This window comes from Xyrauchen texanus, chromosome 38 (genome assembly GCF_025860055.1).
Source record: "Xyrauchen texanus isolate HMW12.3.18 chromosome 38, RBS_HiC_50CHRs, whole genome shotgun sequence".
Lineage (NCBI taxonomy): Eukaryota > Metazoa > Chordata > Actinopteri > Cypriniformes > Catostomidae > Xyrauchen > Xyrauchen texanus.
The window spans coordinates 26,796,797-26,815,209 of NC_068313.1; the positions used below are offsets into that span (position 1 = coordinate 26,796,797).

Genomic DNA, 18,413 nt, shown 5'->3' on the forward strand with positions numbered 1-18,413 from the left:
CTCCTTTGTTGTTCCTTGCATCAAAACGTTTCATCACGGAACTTTTACGCAATATTTACATCAAGCGATATTCACATCAAAGACCTACAACAGATTCAACCAAGGCCCTTTTATCAAATCAAAGTTTTCTCAGCCCACGTGGAATAAACAAGCACCTGTTGAAAATTCAAAAGAGAAAAGGGGCTACTTTGCCAAGCTGTCAGCAAAGAACTATGGCGGCTGAAATGAAAGAGGCGATCTGTAAAGCCCATGAAGCTGGATTGAGCTGTGCGTTAGCCAGCTTTCTTTAATTGCTGCAGAGTTGTTTGGAGTTGGTGGGCTTGCGGTGCTGCTCTGCCTCCCAGAGAGTGAGAAAACGTCCACTGGGGGGTTTCGGCACTTCATACGGCACCACATTTTGGACTTCATTAAAAACTTGGCCTGAATTTTTCACACTTAGCCATGTGCCTCTCCCTGAAAGCTTGCACCACAGGACCAGACAGCTTTGTTGTTTCACAGTACACTAGGAGTAAATATTGTAAATATTGTTGCACATTGTTGCACACTGATTCTTCCAATAAAAAAAAAAAGAGATTTCTTTGGGAATCGCACTAAACTGGTCACACAGTGTTACGCTCGATATATCAGAGTATTTTAAATCAGCCAAAAATGACATGTTCAGAAACTATTAATGGAACTGAAAGTCATGAAAATCATTATTACAAAAAGAAATGGTATATTACAAAAGAAATGGTTCAGACTCGTTCTTGTTCAGAACCGGTTCTAGGTTCGTAACCCTACTAGTTTTACACTACACAAGAGCAATATCAAGCCAATTAAATATTTTAGAGAAACACATAACTAGACAAACAGATATTTCCATGACTTTAAATTTTACTAATTTCTATTACTTTTCCAGGTCCGGATTTTTTAAACTTCTTGAAATTTCCAGTGTATGATGGAAGAAATTTCCAATAGTAAACATAATTTTAGCTCTGACACCCATTATTTCTCTATTCAGCCAGTCCTGTGCAGGATGTTTGCAAGAACAAGAGAACTGGGGATGTAGCTTGCTCGGGCTTTGTTTTGACAACACTCATGGTGGTAAATGTCAGGGCATCTCAACTCAGGCTGGTTGTGTGTTGGGCTGCTGGAACTGAAGGGTCCCATTATGTTATGTGCAGGGCCTTTTAACTCTGGTTTCAAACCCCACCCCCGATTTCGTCTGTACTTTAAAAATAGCTCCCATTTTTGTAGATAATGTCACTCATTAGACTGATTATAGCCACCGGCTTGGCACTGATTGGTAAGACTCCTGTGAAATCAAGTTTAAGGACCCGAAGGTAGCTGCTGTGAGCTTTGCGTGCAAACTCATTATACAGTGTCTAACAGTGTTTTGAACTAGTGTCAGCAAAAATGACACAATAATCTTTTAATGGCAGAAAAAGCAGAGGCTGGAAGGTAGAGGCAGGGAAGAAAAGCCCAAGGGGCACAAATGAGTCGTAACTTTCACGCTCAAGAATCGGACTTGCATACAGAGACCCAAACTAGTCTCCTATCATCCTTGGTATTCTTAAAAGGATAGTTCACCCAAAAATAAAATTCTCTCATGATTTACTCACCTTTCTGCCATCCCAGATGTGACTGACTTTCATTCCTCTGCAGAATAAAATTAAGATTTTTAGAAGAATTTTTCAGCTCTGTAGGTCCTTACAATGCAAGTGATGGGTATCAACATTTTGAAGCTCCAAAATCCACATTAAGGAAGCATAAAAGTAATCCATACGACTCCAATAGTTAAATCAATGTGTACAGACACGATATGATAGACGTGGGTGAGTAACAGATCAATATTGAAGTCATTTTTTATTATAAATTCTCCTCCTTGCCCAGTAGGGGGCGATATGCATTAAGACTGTAAATCACCAAAAGGAGAAGAAAGTGAAAATGAAGGAAAAAGGACTTAAATATTGATCTGTTTCTCACCAACACCTATCATATCACATTAGAAGATATGCACTCAACCCCCAGAATCATCTGGAGCACTTTTATGTTGCCCTTCTGTGGATTTTGGAGCTTCAAAATGTTGGCACCCATTCAATTGCATTGTATGGAACAACATAGGTGAGATAATCTTTTAAAAATCTTAATATATATTTAACAGATACATATGTTGACAGAATTTGCACATAAATGATCCCCTTTAATGTTTTGAACTAAAGCCATCAAGTTTCCCATTATTTCTTTGAATTTACTTAAGGACGTAAATAGTTTTGAAATAAATTATTTGAGAATGTAATGCTTCATCCGCAAATGTCTTGTAGATAAATATCCTCCCACTAAATTAGCAACTGGGAACGGTCTGATCTGCAAATATGATCAATGAGAAGGGCCAAGAATGAGTGCCGAACAAATGGCCCATCACATAAAGATGATCGTCCATTGCCTTACTGCACCTAGAGGCTTGTTAAAACTGCACTACACCAGCTGGTGAAGCACTGGTAACTTGATTGGAAGGATTATGCAGCCTGAGGGATGATGAAAATAACAGTGTTCTCGGAGGGCGATATCAGACCTGCGAAAATCCATTCCCTTCCAAAAGTGGCCTCAATTCCGATATCAATTAAAATCTTGTCGGGACATGCAGAGCCGTGTTTGGGAAAAGTAGTGTGAAACAACAAGCCCACTCACAAACATGACGGAAAAGCAATCTGTTGTAAACTTCTGCAGTGTTAAACACAATCATTGCAAAAACAAATCCCCACTACCTTTTAGTGCTTTTGTTGGGAAATAAAAAGCACTCTACTCTCGCCTTGCATGGTGAGGACAGTGTGGCCATTAGATTTTTTGGGATATTTATGATTATTTACTGCTGGTTTGTTCTTAATCTCTTCCTTTATGTTCCAGATTCAATTCAAATTAAGCTAAATCAACAGCGGAATTTGTGGAATTATGTTAATTAGACTCGAATGACTCTCCCCTAATTTATAAAAAATAAAATAAAAAAAGGCAAAAAGCATATATACACTAAGGCACTTACAATGGAAGTGAATAGGGTCAATTTATAAATGTTTAAACTACACACAGTTTCAAAAGTATAGCCACATGAAGTAAACACTATACTTGTTAACATGATCAAAGTGTGATAAAAATCAATTATTAACCTTATTTATGTTAAGTTATAGCCAATATTACTACTTTGCTGTCAATAAGACGTAACGCCAGTTCACCCTGCAATGCCCACTAAAGTCATGTTAACATATTCTGGCGGCCAAAAGTTTGGAATAATGTACAGATTGTGCTGTTTTGGAAGGAAATTGGTACTTTAGTTCACCAAAGTGGCATTCAACTGATCACAAAGTATAGTCAGGACATTACTGATGTAAAAAACAACACCATCACTATTTGAAAAAAGTCATTTTTGATCAAATCTAGAAAGGCCCCATTTCCAGCAGCCATCACTCCAACACCTTATCCTTGAGTAATCATGGTAAATTGCTACTAGAAAATCACTTGTCATTATATCAAACACTGCTGAAAGCTATTTGGTTCATTAAATGAAGCTTAACATTGTCTCTGTGTTTGTTTTTGAGTTGCCACAGTATGCAATAGACTAGCATGTCTTAAAGTCAATATTAGGTAAAAAATGGCAAAAAGAATCAGCTTTCTCTAGATACATAGGTGTATACTACAGACAACTGGCTCTAACAAGGACAGAAAGAGATGTGGAAGGCCAGATGTACAACTAAACAAGAGGATAAGTACATCAGAGTTTGAGAAACAGATGCCTCACATGACCTCAACTGACAGCTTCATTGAATTCTACCAGCTCAACACCAGTTTCATGTACAACAGTAAAGAGTAGACGAAGGGGTGCAGCCTTATGGGAAGAATTGCAAAGAAAAAGCCACTTTTGAAACAGAAAAACTAAAATAAAAGGTTAATTAGACAACAGATAATTGGAAAAGAGTGTTATGGATCTTAACTCCATTTAGCTTTTGTAGGATCAGCTAGACTGTAAGGTGCGTGAGAAGTGCCGACAAGACAGCCACATCTATGGCAAGTTCTACAGGAAGTGTGGGGTGAAATGTCACTTGAGTATCTGGACAAACTGACAGCTAGAATGCCAAGAATCTCCAAAGCTATCATTGATGCACTTGGAGGAAAGTAGTTTAAGACAAAAAAGTATGAAAAATCAAATTGTAATTTTAATGTCCTGACTATTCATTGTGATCAGTTGAATGCCACTTTGGTGAATAAAAGTATCAAATTCTATCCATAAGAGCAAAATCTGTACATTATTCCAAACCTTTGGCCGCCAGTGTACATAATGTTTATGTCTTGTGGCTGTACTTGTGAAACAGCATGTACTTTAATGTTCATGGACTGGCCCCATTCAATTACATTGTAAGTGCCTAACTGTAACTGCGATATTTGCTTATTTAAAATAAATGAGGGACGAGTTTAAATAATTTTTGTTGTAATCAGCATTACACCACAAATTCTGTCTACTGAGCTAAACTTGCATTGAACATGGATCATTAAATTTAACCACACAGTTAGGGGATGGTGGATAATTAATTCGTATAATACTCGCTATTGGCAAGTTTTGATTGCGCGATCACGTCTAACCCATTGACTGGATGTGGGAATAATAATGTATCACCATTTAAAGGTACTATTCACCAATATGCCTGGCTCTGAGCAAAGATCCACAGGACTTCAGTCTAACTGCTACTGAATCCTGGCAGTATTAATACTCCTATTCATCCTGTGTCCAACCAAAGCCAAGAAACAGCATTAGGCCTGGGACCCTGTGGCCTGCATTTGGACCAGCCTCGCTGGCATGTGTATGTGCATGAGAGCGGGAAACAGAGCACATCGTTTCTCCTTCAATGATTCCCTACTCTGGACCAAGCAGAAAAGTTCTTTATATCAATTAGCCAGACAAGTGTGCAACAGACACCTCTCACCATACAGGCCAGAGGTTCCCATTTTGTTTCCGGTCTAAGACCATCTGCCTGTTCCTCTCTCTCTCCCAGAGGACAATTATATTTCTCCAAGGTTGCTTTTTTATATCAGGAGACCTGGAGATCTAATTTAAAGGAATAGTTCACCTAAAAATGAATGGAATCATTCACTCACCCTCATGTTGTTCCAAACCCACATGACTTTGTTCCTTGGAACACAGAAGGACCTCAGTCACCATTTATTTATTTATTCATTTAGCAGACACTTTTATCCATTTACTTTTTAATAGGGGTTTGGGACAACACAACATGACGGTGAGTAAATTATGACAGAATTTGCATTTTTTGGTGACCTATCCCTTTAAGGAAAATCTTGCAACCTCAGTGTTGTCTAGGAGCAATAGAGATTTTTCTTTCCTCATCCATTCCAAGACAACATCTGAGCTGATCCCAGGTCAGTGTTGAAGTTCTCACCTTTCCTCTTTAGAGAAAAAGTGGATAAAAGTCATGGTGGCCTATAGCACATCCAGGGGGGTCTTCCTGAGCTCTACCTGAGCAACGGCTGCACGGCAGACACAAAATCTGGGGCATAGACCATCTGGCTGACACTGAAGTGAAGAGGCTGTAGGTGGTTTGCTGCCAACATGGCTCGCAGAAGCAGGACATTAGATACCATGAAAACACACAGAAGGATGCACAAAAAAAATAATATTGAGACAAAATTCATGAGAAACTGGCAGAGGAATTTAATTCTCAGGATTCCAATGCTGAGGGGAAACCCCCCCTCCACCCCTTCGCAAAGATTCACCAAAGCAACAATGCCAAAAAAAAAGGTCAGTTAATCACCACCCACACCACTCAACCTTCACATTCAAAACAGCAATAATAAAACATTTTCTCCATGACTGTTCTTCAGGTTCATACTGTACGTACTAATATATTGCCATCAAATACTAATTACAAAAGCTGAATTCTTCACATTTAAAGTACAGTAAATGCTGCTTCAGCGAAGGGGTAGATTATCAGTGAATACCGACTTCACCCAAAAATGAAAATTCTGTCATCAATTAATCAATCTCATGTTGTTCTGAACCCCTATAGCTTTTTTTTATCCGTGGAAGATAAAAGGCATAATGTTAGGGACTGCTGTGCCAATCACCATTCGCTGTCATTACATCCGTTTTCCATGCAATGAAAGTGAATGGTGACTGAGGCTGTCAGTCCCTAACATTGTGTGTTGTCTGTTTGACCGAAGAAAAAAATACTGCTTTGGAATGACATGAGGATGAATTAATGTTGAAAGAATTAAATTTTTAGGTGAACTATTCCTTTAAATGTTGGCATGTTCCTAACATAAGGCTATCATATGGCTTCAGAAGACTTGGAATAAATATTTTGACTACTTTTATGGTGTTTTGTCTTGACCGCCATGGTCAACATGAACTGTGGTTGTGTGGAAAAGATCTGAGTAAAAGATTCCTCAAAAATTCTCCTTGTGTGTTCCACATAAATAACAACAGTATAGAACAATAGAAGTGAGTAAATGATGACAGAATTTTCTAATTATGCTGAACTAGTCGTTTCAATATTTATTTAATAAACAAAAAATTATTCACTAAGGATCTTACATTGAAGCAGCGATGCGAAAAAAGTACAATAAATAACCACTCAACACTATCTCCCCAATAAAAATACTCAACTTTCACACTCAAAACAGTAATAAATTAATATTTTAGTAAATATATAGTTCTTCACTAAGGTTCATTAGCACTAATAGCTGGCCCTAGCTTAAAAAAACTGATTAAAAAGCTGTAATTTTTCAAATATTAAACAACAGCCTCTCCTTGTACTGACACAGAGAAGTCATGGTCAGCCTGGAACAAACACCAGCCAGACTACAACAGACCACAACATAGCATCACAGTTAAAACTCAGACTCAACTCTGCTCTATCAAAGCCAAAATTCACCGAAAACATTCACCCTCTCACACTATTAACAAATACACGGCATACTTGCAAATGTAAAGTGACTGGGCATTGCGAGCAAAAGCAAACAGCTCTTACCTTGGGTTGAGCGCGTCTTGGAAAGGCAACTTTAGGATCAATCTAAATAAGACAAGGGAAGAGAGAAAGAAATATGAGAACACTGAACTGGTAATACAGTTACATGAAGAGGAAAATGACAAAATATTCGAAAACAGAGGCAATGTGCTGTGACTGCTCAATAACCTTCATGAAAATAATGGCATTAATCATGATGCAATGCACTGGGTCTCATGTGTAATCTTGCCTAGTTATTACACGCTGGTTGCATGAGGCCTGTGTATAACAAAATCAAATAAAACCTAACACAGGTTGGAGCATAATTACTAGATTACAGCATAAATAAACAGGCCGGGTAATTTAACACACCAGAGATAATTCACAGACTTGGTGAAAAAGTGCTGCTGGCCTCCAGGGAGGTCAGGTCGACATGACGGAAGGTGTTTTAGTGAGTGCTGTAGATTTGTGAAGAGTCAAGACAGGGCATTTGATCAAATACATCAACAAACTTCATTCCCCCTGAGAGATTATCATTATTATAGGTGACTATCTCAATCCTACACTGTTTCACACTGAATGAAGAGTTACACTTTGAACATCATTTTAGCAACATTATTGGCATCACACAGTTTATATTTCCCTATATTACAAGCAGCGTTATTTCATACACATTGACAGAGAAATAACCTGAATACACCCTGCAACGAAGGGCACAATTTACATTAATTGCTTCCATGATTCATCTGGGAAATTAAAATCCCAGGGGAAGACATTAACAACATAAATGTGTCAATTGCAATCAAGTAATTTGTCCTTTTATCGATGTCTCTGCGCTATTATACCTGTTGGTAATGCAAAAAAATGGATGTGTCTTATGCTAAACGTTTCTCTTTATTTAGAGAAAAGTAGTTTTATTTATAATAAACAGGCATTATTGATTTCCACAAACTGGCTTGTTAGAGGCACACCCTAGGACAAATATTAAAAAAAAAGATATTACACTGGTAACCCTTTAAAATAAGGTTGCATTTGTTAACATTTTCAATATGTTAGTTAGCATGAATTACAATGAACATTGCTTTACAGCAACTTCAACATTCTAATGTATACTAATCATTGTCTTTTCTCCCATTTTTCTCCCCAATTTGGAATGCCCAATTCCCAATGCGTTTGAAGACCTTGTGGTGGTGTAGTGACTCTCCTTAATCCGGGTGGCAGAGGACGAATCTCAGTTGCCTCCGCATACGAGACCGTCAATCCGCGCTTCTTATCATGCAGCTTGTTGAGCGCATTACCACGGAGAGGTAGCTCGTGTGGATGTCCACCCTATTCTCTGCGGCATCCACACACAACTCACCATGTGCCCCACCGAGAGTAAGAACCACACATTATAGTGACCACGAGGAGGTTACCCCATGTGACTCTACCCTTCATAGCAACCGGTCCAATTTGGTTGCTTAGGAGACCTGGCTGGAGTCACTCAGCATGCCCTGGATTCGAACTCAGGACTCCAGGGGTGGTAGTCAGCATCAATACTCACTTATTAATACATTTTTTTAAAGTGTTATGCATGATCAGTTGTTAATGCACTAACTTGAACTAACCATGAACAACTGGATTTTCTTATTAATTAATATTAACCAATATTAATACTGTAAAAAAAAATATATATTGTTCTTTGTAATTTCATATTGCATTATGCATTTGCTAATGCTTACAAATACAAGCTTCATCATAACTATTCCCATTTTAAAAACTGAAATAAAAAAACTTTCAAAGTCTAAAACAAAAGTATTTTTCCAAGCAGAGGCCAAAAGCTTGTTCTGCCAGAGCACTAGAAGGAATGGACGGTAGATAATCACGCATGCGAGAATAAAAAACAGTTCAAAGACTTTCTTTCCGCAGATGCTTGCTCCTGCATTCCCATTAAATGGAAAAATATCTCAAGGGAAAAAGATCTGTTAGTGCTATATTGCTCTTGAATATACTGTGTATCTGAATGCTTTGTCACTTTATATAAACAGCAACCAAAAGAAAAGCAGAACTGTGAGATGTGACAGCGTGCGAAAAGGGGGAAAAAAAAAAAAGTAATAAACATGTTTTGGTGGAATACGAAGGAGGGAGTCTCCTGGTAAATTAATTTGACCTGAAGAGAAATGCAATATGTACTGCTTTTATATAATAATAAAAAATAATAAATAAAAAAAAACTCTTTCTGGTGGGAAATTATGCTGTTGTGTTGTACTTTAATTCATCCAGAAAAGTGTTTAATCTAAAACAGATTGCTTTTAGAGAAACCGCCAGCAGTCTCTCGGTTGTCAATACACAATGCAATTCTCACCCCGGGTATTTTTCTTTTTTCTTTTTTTTGCAGATTACACAGCTTTTAATCAAATGTGAAACAAGAGCATCAAGAATATCTCTGTACATGTTTTCTCTGGTCCATTTGCACAAATTGCGGAAAAATGGAAAACAGAAAATGCAAAAAACATGGATTTAAACGAGGAAACTTTGAGTGTTTTGTGAATCAGCAAATAATATTTTTCTTATTTCTTATAATAATAAAAATATCATTTCTAAAGGATTTTTAAAAAACTATATGTGTGCATCACCTTCTTAAACACCCATCTGTAATATGGCGCATATATTTAATTAACATACGACAGCTTAATAATATAGGAATATCTATATGTTTATTTACATGTGCTTATGTTTTAAGATTATGCAAATAAGACTAATAAAATTCAGGATATGGAATGGCAAAAACTAATGCGGCTGAAACATAAATAGTAAAGGAACAGTTGGGGAAGAAGAACAAGCCTTGATCTTTTTAAAAGAAGCAATGCTTAAAAAGAAAAGAAAAAAATAACACGTTTCAAATGTTATAGAAATCAAAACCAATTTAAAGTTGTTCTTTAAAGGAACGTTTCACCCAGAAGAGAAAATTCACTCAACCTCATGCTGTTCCAAACCCATATTATTTTCTTTCTTCCATGGAACACAAAATGTGATTTCATGCAGAAAATTAAGGTTTAACAGTCTCAGTCACCATTAACTTTTATTGTTTGTAGAGAGAGAAAAAAAGCAATAGTGACGGGTTTGGAACATAATGAGGCTGATTAACTGATGACAGAACTTTCATTTAAGCCTGGAGCTATAGCCCCAGTGTTTACCTTTATCAATGAGGTCATGCTTTGGTTCAAGTCATGCCAGTGATGCCCCAACACTAACAATGACATCACTACCAAGAGCTCATTAATCCCTGCTTTAGCTGCAGCCGCTACTGTCCCCGTGATCTCAATCGCTCTCAATCCTGGATACATCACTGCTTATGCTAGCTTTCTTTTTTTTCCCCGCAGCCATTCAAGAGCATTTGAAATGTCAAACACTGACCCACTTTTAACTTCAAGAGTTACACATGTGTGCTGTGATTATGTAATCTACACTGCTCAATTTTGATGTCCGAGATATGATTTTTTTTTGCAATGTGCAATGCTAAAATCTTTAGGGTTCATTTAATATATATATTAAATGAACTAATATATATATATATATATATATATATATCAGATTGAAATATTCTCCCTCCTAAAGGTATTTAAGCTTACATCAGTCAATGTCAAATAGGCAGAGTGAGATGAATGGAAAGCTGTGCATCTACAGTAGTGCAAAAGTTTTAGGCACTTGTGAAAAATGCACAGTGAGGATGTCTTTAAAACTAATGCTATAAATAGTTTTCGTTTATCAAATAATGTCATTTAAAGTCAAGTAAACATAAAATAAAGCTAAATTAATATTTTGGTGTGACCAACTTTGGCTTTAAAACAGTCCTAATTCTCCTAGGAAAACCTGGACACAGTTTTTCTTGGTTGTTGGCAGATAGGATGTTCCAAGCTTCTTGGAGAATTTTTCACAGTTCTTCTATCTATTTAGGCTGTCTCGATTGCTTGTGTCTCTTCATGTAATCCCAGACTGACACAATGTTTACTGGGGGGCTCTGTAGGGGGCATGCCAACTGTTGCAGGGCTCCCTGTTCTTCTGTTCTATTCTATTTGCAAAAAGTTATGTTTGGGAGTCTAGCATTTATATTTCCTAATGTTACACTAAAGCTGAAGATATAAATAACTATTTTAAGACAAATGTTTTTTTTTATAAAACATCTTGCTTGTCTAAGACTTTTGCACAGTACTGTACAAATTTAGGGCTTGAAAGCAAAAAGAGAATATTTCACCTGATAGTCTAGTATCATGATTTTATATTAATATTTTACAAGAAACTGGAGTAAACTATTAAGTAAACTATCAACAGTAATCTACCTGCAGTTTTATGTGGGTAATAAACAGTTTAACAAATTAGCCACCTGATCTAATCTAATCAGTGCAATGAGCAACCACATAACCTCGGGTTATCCACCACATTACCTCGGTTTGGTCCCATCTATTTACGTCTTTAGTGTAAACATTATTCCTAAACCTATAATGAGATTATTATGGCATGATGAAATATTACATGAAACAAGTTCATTCTCAAACTTAAATTAAAATCTTTTGTTTTGTTTCTTCTTTTAATTTCATTTTTTTTTTTTTATGAAAATGTTTGAAATTGCTATTTTATTTGACTTATTTCAAATCTATTTTGTAAAATGTAATATTTTACATTTCCATCAAATGATCTACTTAACTGGAACATAATTCGTTAACAGTTTACAATAAAGTGTAATTTGCTAACATTAGTTAATGCATTGTGTGTCATTAACTAACAAGGAGCAATATATTTATTAAGCTTTGTTACGGTTAGCTAATACAATTGTTCAATGTTAATGTTAGTTCATACTGCATTAACTATGACAAATATAACTTTTGATTTAAAAAATTTATTAATGTCGTATTAACATTAACAAACAATAAAAAATGCTGTAAAAATGTTGTTCATTGTTAGTTTATGATAACTAATGTTGTTAAATAATGGCACTTGATTGTAAAGGGTTACCAAAAATTCTAATGGCCATTTGAATCGGACATGTTTTGAAATTAAAGGTACTGGCAACATTTATATTCAGTGGTTTGGGAGAAGAGTAGAAGCCACAAGCATTCCAAGTGAATGTCAAGTTAGTCATTCGCAGCAATGTACCTCTATGAATCCCTTTAAATAAAGTTCATCACTTGATAAGAACTTGCAGAAACATTGCATCTGTTAAAATGAGTCAGTGAAGGCAGTATTTGTCCACACCCTATATCCCAAATAAAAGGCTCTTTCACACCGGACTCCTACAGGTAACTAACAGCTGCAACTACAAACAAGAAAGATGGTGACTATAAAAAAATAGAAAAATAAAACCCACATGAATTTTACTGATAGGGTGTCTGCTTATCTTTGGGTTCTCTGGCTCATGGAAATCTGAATGTATTCTGGTTTGATTTAGGTATTCAAACAGATGAGGTACTATGAGCCAGATAAACCCATTTCTTGCTGATAGGCCTTTTGTATCTGACTCAGTTGCACAGACATAGCCGACATTTCAATTTTCAGAATTTCCTAAAGATCAATCTTTCATTTCAAACCAACACAACAGTAACATATCGACACATTACTCCTATTTAAATACAACACAATTGTTTTAGAAGAATCAAATACCACATAATAAAATGTGTTCCATCACTACATATAAAGAAAAACACCTCATAGTCTTAGCGGCTTTTTTGAAAGTTATCATTTTATTTTCAATGCGTGCAATACTTTAAAAAAAAAATTATAATTCATATTACATTGTCTGAACATCAGGTTTGCATGTTTCAAGCATATTTTAAACATTTTTAAAACAACAGCAAACTCTAGGTATGAATAAATCAACAACAGAAAAATAACTTGTATATTAAAAAAATAAGAAGTAACGTCACATTTTAATATAACGACATGAATGCATAATAATGATAACAACAGAAAATGACTAAAGCTCAGTCTCGCCTGTGCACACACAAACTTGGACCACAAATGACAGATGCATGTGAACACAACTCAAAATCAAAAATATCCTTGCAGTAAAATAAAAAAAATATATTATTATTTCCCCATGTAAATAATGTGACCTGCTCCTGAACAGTATTAGTCAGCCTGCTGTGGAATGAACTTGTGTGTGCATCTAAAATAGATCCTTGCCCTGAGCACGTTTCAGCTTTCCTTTAGAAAATTCAAACCGGCAACAGACATGAGCAGGACTACACTCACACTACATACATATTGCAAGTTTTACGTCACAACTGGCACAAATGACACGTGCTCACAACCAAAATAAACAGCAGGCAATTAGCCCAGTCTTCACCTCTGTGCTTTTAACCCCTTGTTTCCCAGTTCCAGGACTGCAAACAAGGGGTTCAATCCTGTTGAGGCATGGAAGTATTTATAAGACAGGACTAATTATCCCGCTACTTATTTGCGTCAAGTGCCCTGCTGTTGTGTGTGTGGTACAATGTCAATGCTGTAGTGGCTAGACCCGGGAAAAGATATTATAAGGAGACTGCGTGTTTTTTTCCCCCACTGAATGACACATACAAGCATGTTGAAATAGCACTTCACAGAATATATCGCGAATAAAAGCAAACCTACCGTCTTGGAGTCTAACTCGTGGTGAGGTTGAGCTAAGACCTTATCTACACTGGCCGCATCCGCAAATGTAACGAAGCCAAATCCCCTGGAAAACAAACACAACACAAACACAGAAATGCATTAAGCGCTTTGACAGCGATGGGTCACGCGCGTCTGACTGATCGTAGGACACTTGGTGAAGGATGTTAACACGTCCATCCTTTTATTATTAAACATTACAAGACATTGGTTGACTAAACATTTCAGGTACTGTCAAGGACACTTAACGTGCCAATGACGAAGCCGAAATCTGGTGCAATTTTATTAAGCGTTTATGTTTAAAGACATCTGATTTAACATTACGCGTTTCTCAGAACACATCCTCCGGATGCTAATTAACAGCGCAACTCGCAAGAGCGTGCAATACATCGCCGAACGCTTAAAATCACAATCTCGAAGTCAAAGGGATTCAAAACCTAAGCGTTAATTATTTTTTTTTACCTGGAGCGTTTTGTCGTGGGATCTCTCATCACCATACATTCTCTGATTTCTCCAAATTTATTAAAATAGTCTCTAAGGCTGTCTGTGAAACAAAACAGAAAGAAAAGAGGACACATTAGCAAAGCAGAATAGTTATTGCGGCTTTTTTATATAAACATATAAATGAAAACACCACCCCTTATGCATTTCAAACAGGGGTCGAATAGAGGACTTGAAATGATTGGGAATGAAAATAACCTTGCGCGCACGGCACACATCTCCCGCACCGCGCGCAACGCTAGATACAATGTAACCAGCGCGCGGACGCGCAACAAAAACACACCGAGCGACAAAGGCTCGCAAATGACAGCGACATCGTCGTGCTCTTACCTGGTGAAGTTTGCCAGCTGAGGCCACCGATAAACATTTTACTGTAAGGGGAAAACACAGCACAAGTCAGTCCAGATGTCAGATCGGCCATTTTGACATGCAGCTAACTACTTAGCTAGCGACAAAATATAAAAAAGCAAAGCTACACGAAGGCAAAGCACAGATCGAGAAGAGCTGTGTGTGTTTTTTACTGAGCCGGGCAGGCCCGCTCGCTCATATCAATCAAACCAAAGTGTAGTAGTTGAGTGCACTCAGAAGGCTGCACCAATGGCACCGCTGCGTTTTTTAAAAACCGAATAATGTCACTGGAGAGAAAAAGATAGAGAAAAGGGAAAAGTCAAGTGCAGTCAGCACTGGCTCTGGCTTACCCCGGGTCGTGTTGCGAATCGCTAGGGCTTCCAGATGTGGCTTGGCTCCCGTCTCCCTCCATTGCTAACCCAACTATGGCCAGTAACTAACACACACACACACACACAGTCAGAGCGAACGCTACCCGAAGCCCCGCTAAGAGAATGTTACTGAGCCGGGAATGCGAGCGTCACACGTGGGATCAGCTCTGCCTGGCTCCCTCCCCCTCCCGTCACCCACAAGGGGCGGAGCGCAGAAGGGGCTCGTCACCTAACCTATTTCATTGACGTCATTAGCATGGTCACGCCCACCTTGAGCTGTGAAATTGAAGATTTGGGCTTTTTCTGTAGTTTATTGTTTTGTTTTTTTCATTGCGCCCGTGGGGAGTACTAGGACAGGAAAAACATTACGTCACCGATTATAATAATAATAATAATAATTATTATTATATAATAAGCACTGACTGTTTGCTCCTATCCTTTTTTGTTTTGTTGCTCCAGCATGTCTAAACATCAAGTAGGGTGGAAATAAAATTCTAGCCAGGCTCGCAATGTTTTGGGGTAAATCAATGATATCATTTTAATCTAATGCTGCAGGTGACAGTCTGAAAACAATTGCTTCAATTGTTGTGCTTCTTTCAATAACTACCTACATATTGACTAAAGATTAAATTTAAGATAATTTCTCTGTCATCTGTTTTGTTGAAAAAGGTGGCTTGACTATATTTTAAATCAGGGGTTTCTAAATTTTCCAAAAGGACCCCCAAATATGATAAGTCCCTTGCGAGGAGCCCCTCCTTAAAATAAAAAAGCAGGTATGTATTTTAATGTATAAAGACCCATTTATAGTCTTCTGTGTGAGAAAAATAGTAATTGTGATATTATAAAAACAACATGCTGTTTGGAAAATGAAATAATTAATGTTAATGTTGTCAATGTACTAAAGCCAAAGGAAATTATTTTATAATATCTAGAAAACATTTAATTTGTATTCAGTTGACTGTGTATCTTTTATTAGCTACAGTTTTCAACTCACTAATAGAGTAATGTTATAGATGTATATACATCTATGGAGAAATGTATTTATAGCGATTTTCACAATATATTTAGTTTCAAATCATGCTTTATAGGGAATGTTGCCTGGGAGGAGTGACATGAGGAAACTATGACTGTATAGATAATAAAAGCTAACACTTTACAATAAGGTTCAATTTGTTAACATAAGTAATTGCATTAGTTATTATGAACAAACAATGAACAATATATTTATTACAGCATTTGTAATTGTTAGTTAATACAAATTATATTGTTCATCGTTAGTTCACAGTGCATTAACTATTGTTAACAAATACAACTATTCATTTTTTTTTCTTTTTATGTATTGGTATATGTTGAAATGAACATTAACCTAGATTAATATATGTTGTAAAAGTAATGTTCATTGTTAGTTCATGTTAATTGTTATTATTTTCAACTAGTCTTAAGCGAGCAGAATGAAACTCTGACTAACTCTGAATTTCTCTGACATTTTCAGCGCACACCATTGTGGCCCTTTGGGGGTCTCCGGGCCCCAGTTTGAAAAAAACATCTGTTGCAAATAACAATACAAAGACCTCTCGTCTGTATAAAATCAAAGTTTTCTTTTTTGTTTATCAAACATTAAATGCTCTTGATTTTGAAACTGGAAGTGTAGTGGTAATAAGAAATTGACCAAAAAATTATTTTTATCTTGAAAGATCTAAAGCAAGCATGAAATGCTTTGCAATCTTTATGTGCAAGATGTGGTCAGTAGCGTTTCTAGCTTTATTGTGCCTTGGGCAAAACCCGCTATCTATTGTGTTCAAGTTTCAAATATAAATTATTTTTTAAATAGAAATCACTGCCATGGTTCAATCATAGTTTAATTAGATTAACAGTCATTTATTTACACATTCAAAAATCATCAACATTCATCAAATGAATTAGACATTTAAAGCACAAATGCAAATATTACATTTGGTAAGGTTATTGATTCTCAACTTTTTCCTATCTCTGTCATGTATAGTACACTCATGAAGTCATTGTGAAGGACTCCTTGACGGCAACCGTCTGTCACAGTTAGACGTTAAAATTCAAATATCTGAGAACCCTGCCTGAGGGTATTTGGATCACTTGACTTCCGAAAACCACCATTTTACACATCAATTAAGGTTTTTTAAAAACACACAAAAAAGGTTAAGGCTTACTATCCATGGAGAGGGGGGAGAGAGTCAGCCTATGTGTTAAGGAGCGAGAGATAGAGAGAGAGGGCTCAATTAAGGCTGCCTGCTCAGTGGATTTTCAGTCATGCTACAGCGATTGCTGTTTATTTCCTGCAGCTCTGTATGAGAGAGGGCCTCATGGCCCAAAGACAGCTCATCATTTCACCCATTTTTTCTTCTATACCTCCTCCAATTCATATATCCTCTTTTCCACTCCTCTGCTAAAGATAGCCTCTGAACAACAGTCTAGCCTCTTCAAGTGAAGAGCAAACATGAAGGAAGTGTCCAGAGGAGGCTGAGATGTGCTTGATTGGCAGGTGAACCCCGCTGTCTCACCTCACTGCCTTGCATCCTGCTTGTTGGTAAACTGACACATAGGCACCTATCGGGCGCAACCCAGAAACAAAACATCTCTCTCCCCTTTCAGATTATATTCTCTTGGGCTTCCGGCAAGACAAGACCACCGTTTTAAAAAGAAAAAGGAATAGCATGTCAAGGATCCTCATAAAAAAGGTTTATACCGTTTACATTTTTTGTTCTTGATTACTTTCCATGTTCTTGACCAATAAATTGTAATTAGTATTAAAAATGATTGTTATCCTCCAAGATCCCTGAAATGTCATTTCTGTTAAGTTCAAATATGCATCACCACTGCTGTTCTATTTTATTGTAATTCAATACATAATTAAATTTCTGATGGGCTTTGGCAGAACAGTTTAACAGGGTATTTAGGATAATCGAAATGACATAATTGCTTAATAAGATCTGATAAGCATAATGGAGGGGAAAAAATAGTTTATTCAGAGCAGTTGCCTTTCATTTCAGTGTAAAGCAGCAAAACACATTCAATCCGACCACCTGAAAGCATGTCTTTTTTTATGCCTTGCCGTAGCTATGCCAAATCTGAGCTATCAAAAGGGGGCTGTTTTTAGAATCATGGCTCATTGGCATAATTGTTCAGGAAACATCTACTGTACATGATGACCCGAGGGTTTCATATACATATATATACAAGCCTTAAATACCATTTAGGGGAATGACTATTTGGAAAGCCAAATGTTTATTGGTTCATTAAAGCATTGAGTGCAAACAGGTCCTCATAAGAGCTTTACTACTAACTTTTATTATTTGATTACAGAATTAATTCAAAGCATTGCTTTTTTTTTTTTCACCCCAAGACTCTCACGGTACTGATATTTGTCTGATCCCACAAAACATACATTTTCTCTTGTAGATCAGCCTGAATATCATCCACTTAATAAATACTCGGCTCCTATGAGATGAATAGGAGCAGTGATTATGAATATTACCATTCTGATATGCATATTCATGCTACATGTGACACAAACAGAGACACGGCTGTCAGGCTTGATGAAATGGAA

General features: G+C 36.9%; 1 protein-coding gene across 14 annotated transcripts in view; it reads right to left on the minus strand.

The window, feature by feature from the left end:
* The window catches only part of LOC127632101 (RNA-binding protein Musashi homolog 2), a 372,571-nt gene extending 357,595 nt beyond the window's left edge, over positions 1 to 14,976 (minus strand). For all 14 annotated transcript variants that reach the window (XM_052110602.1, XM_052110601.1, XM_052110593.1 and 11 more), the window contains exons 1-5: positions 14,813 to 14,976; positions 14,445 to 14,485; positions 14,076 to 14,157; positions 13,596 to 13,680; positions 7,014 to 7,055 (exon numbers count right to left, since the gene is read on the minus strand). In XM_052110602.1, coding sequence (XP_051966562.1) covers positions 7,014 to 7,055; positions 13,596 to 13,680; positions 14,076 to 14,157; positions 14,445 to 14,485; positions 14,813 to 14,874 — 312 coding nt within the window. In that variant the 5' untranslated portion in view covers positions 14,875 to 14,976. The remainder of the gene's footprint in view (positions 1 to 7,013; positions 7,056 to 13,595; positions 13,681 to 14,075; positions 14,158 to 14,444; positions 14,486 to 14,812) is intronic.
* Between the last annotated feature and the right edge of the window lie 3,437 nt (positions 14,977 to 18,413).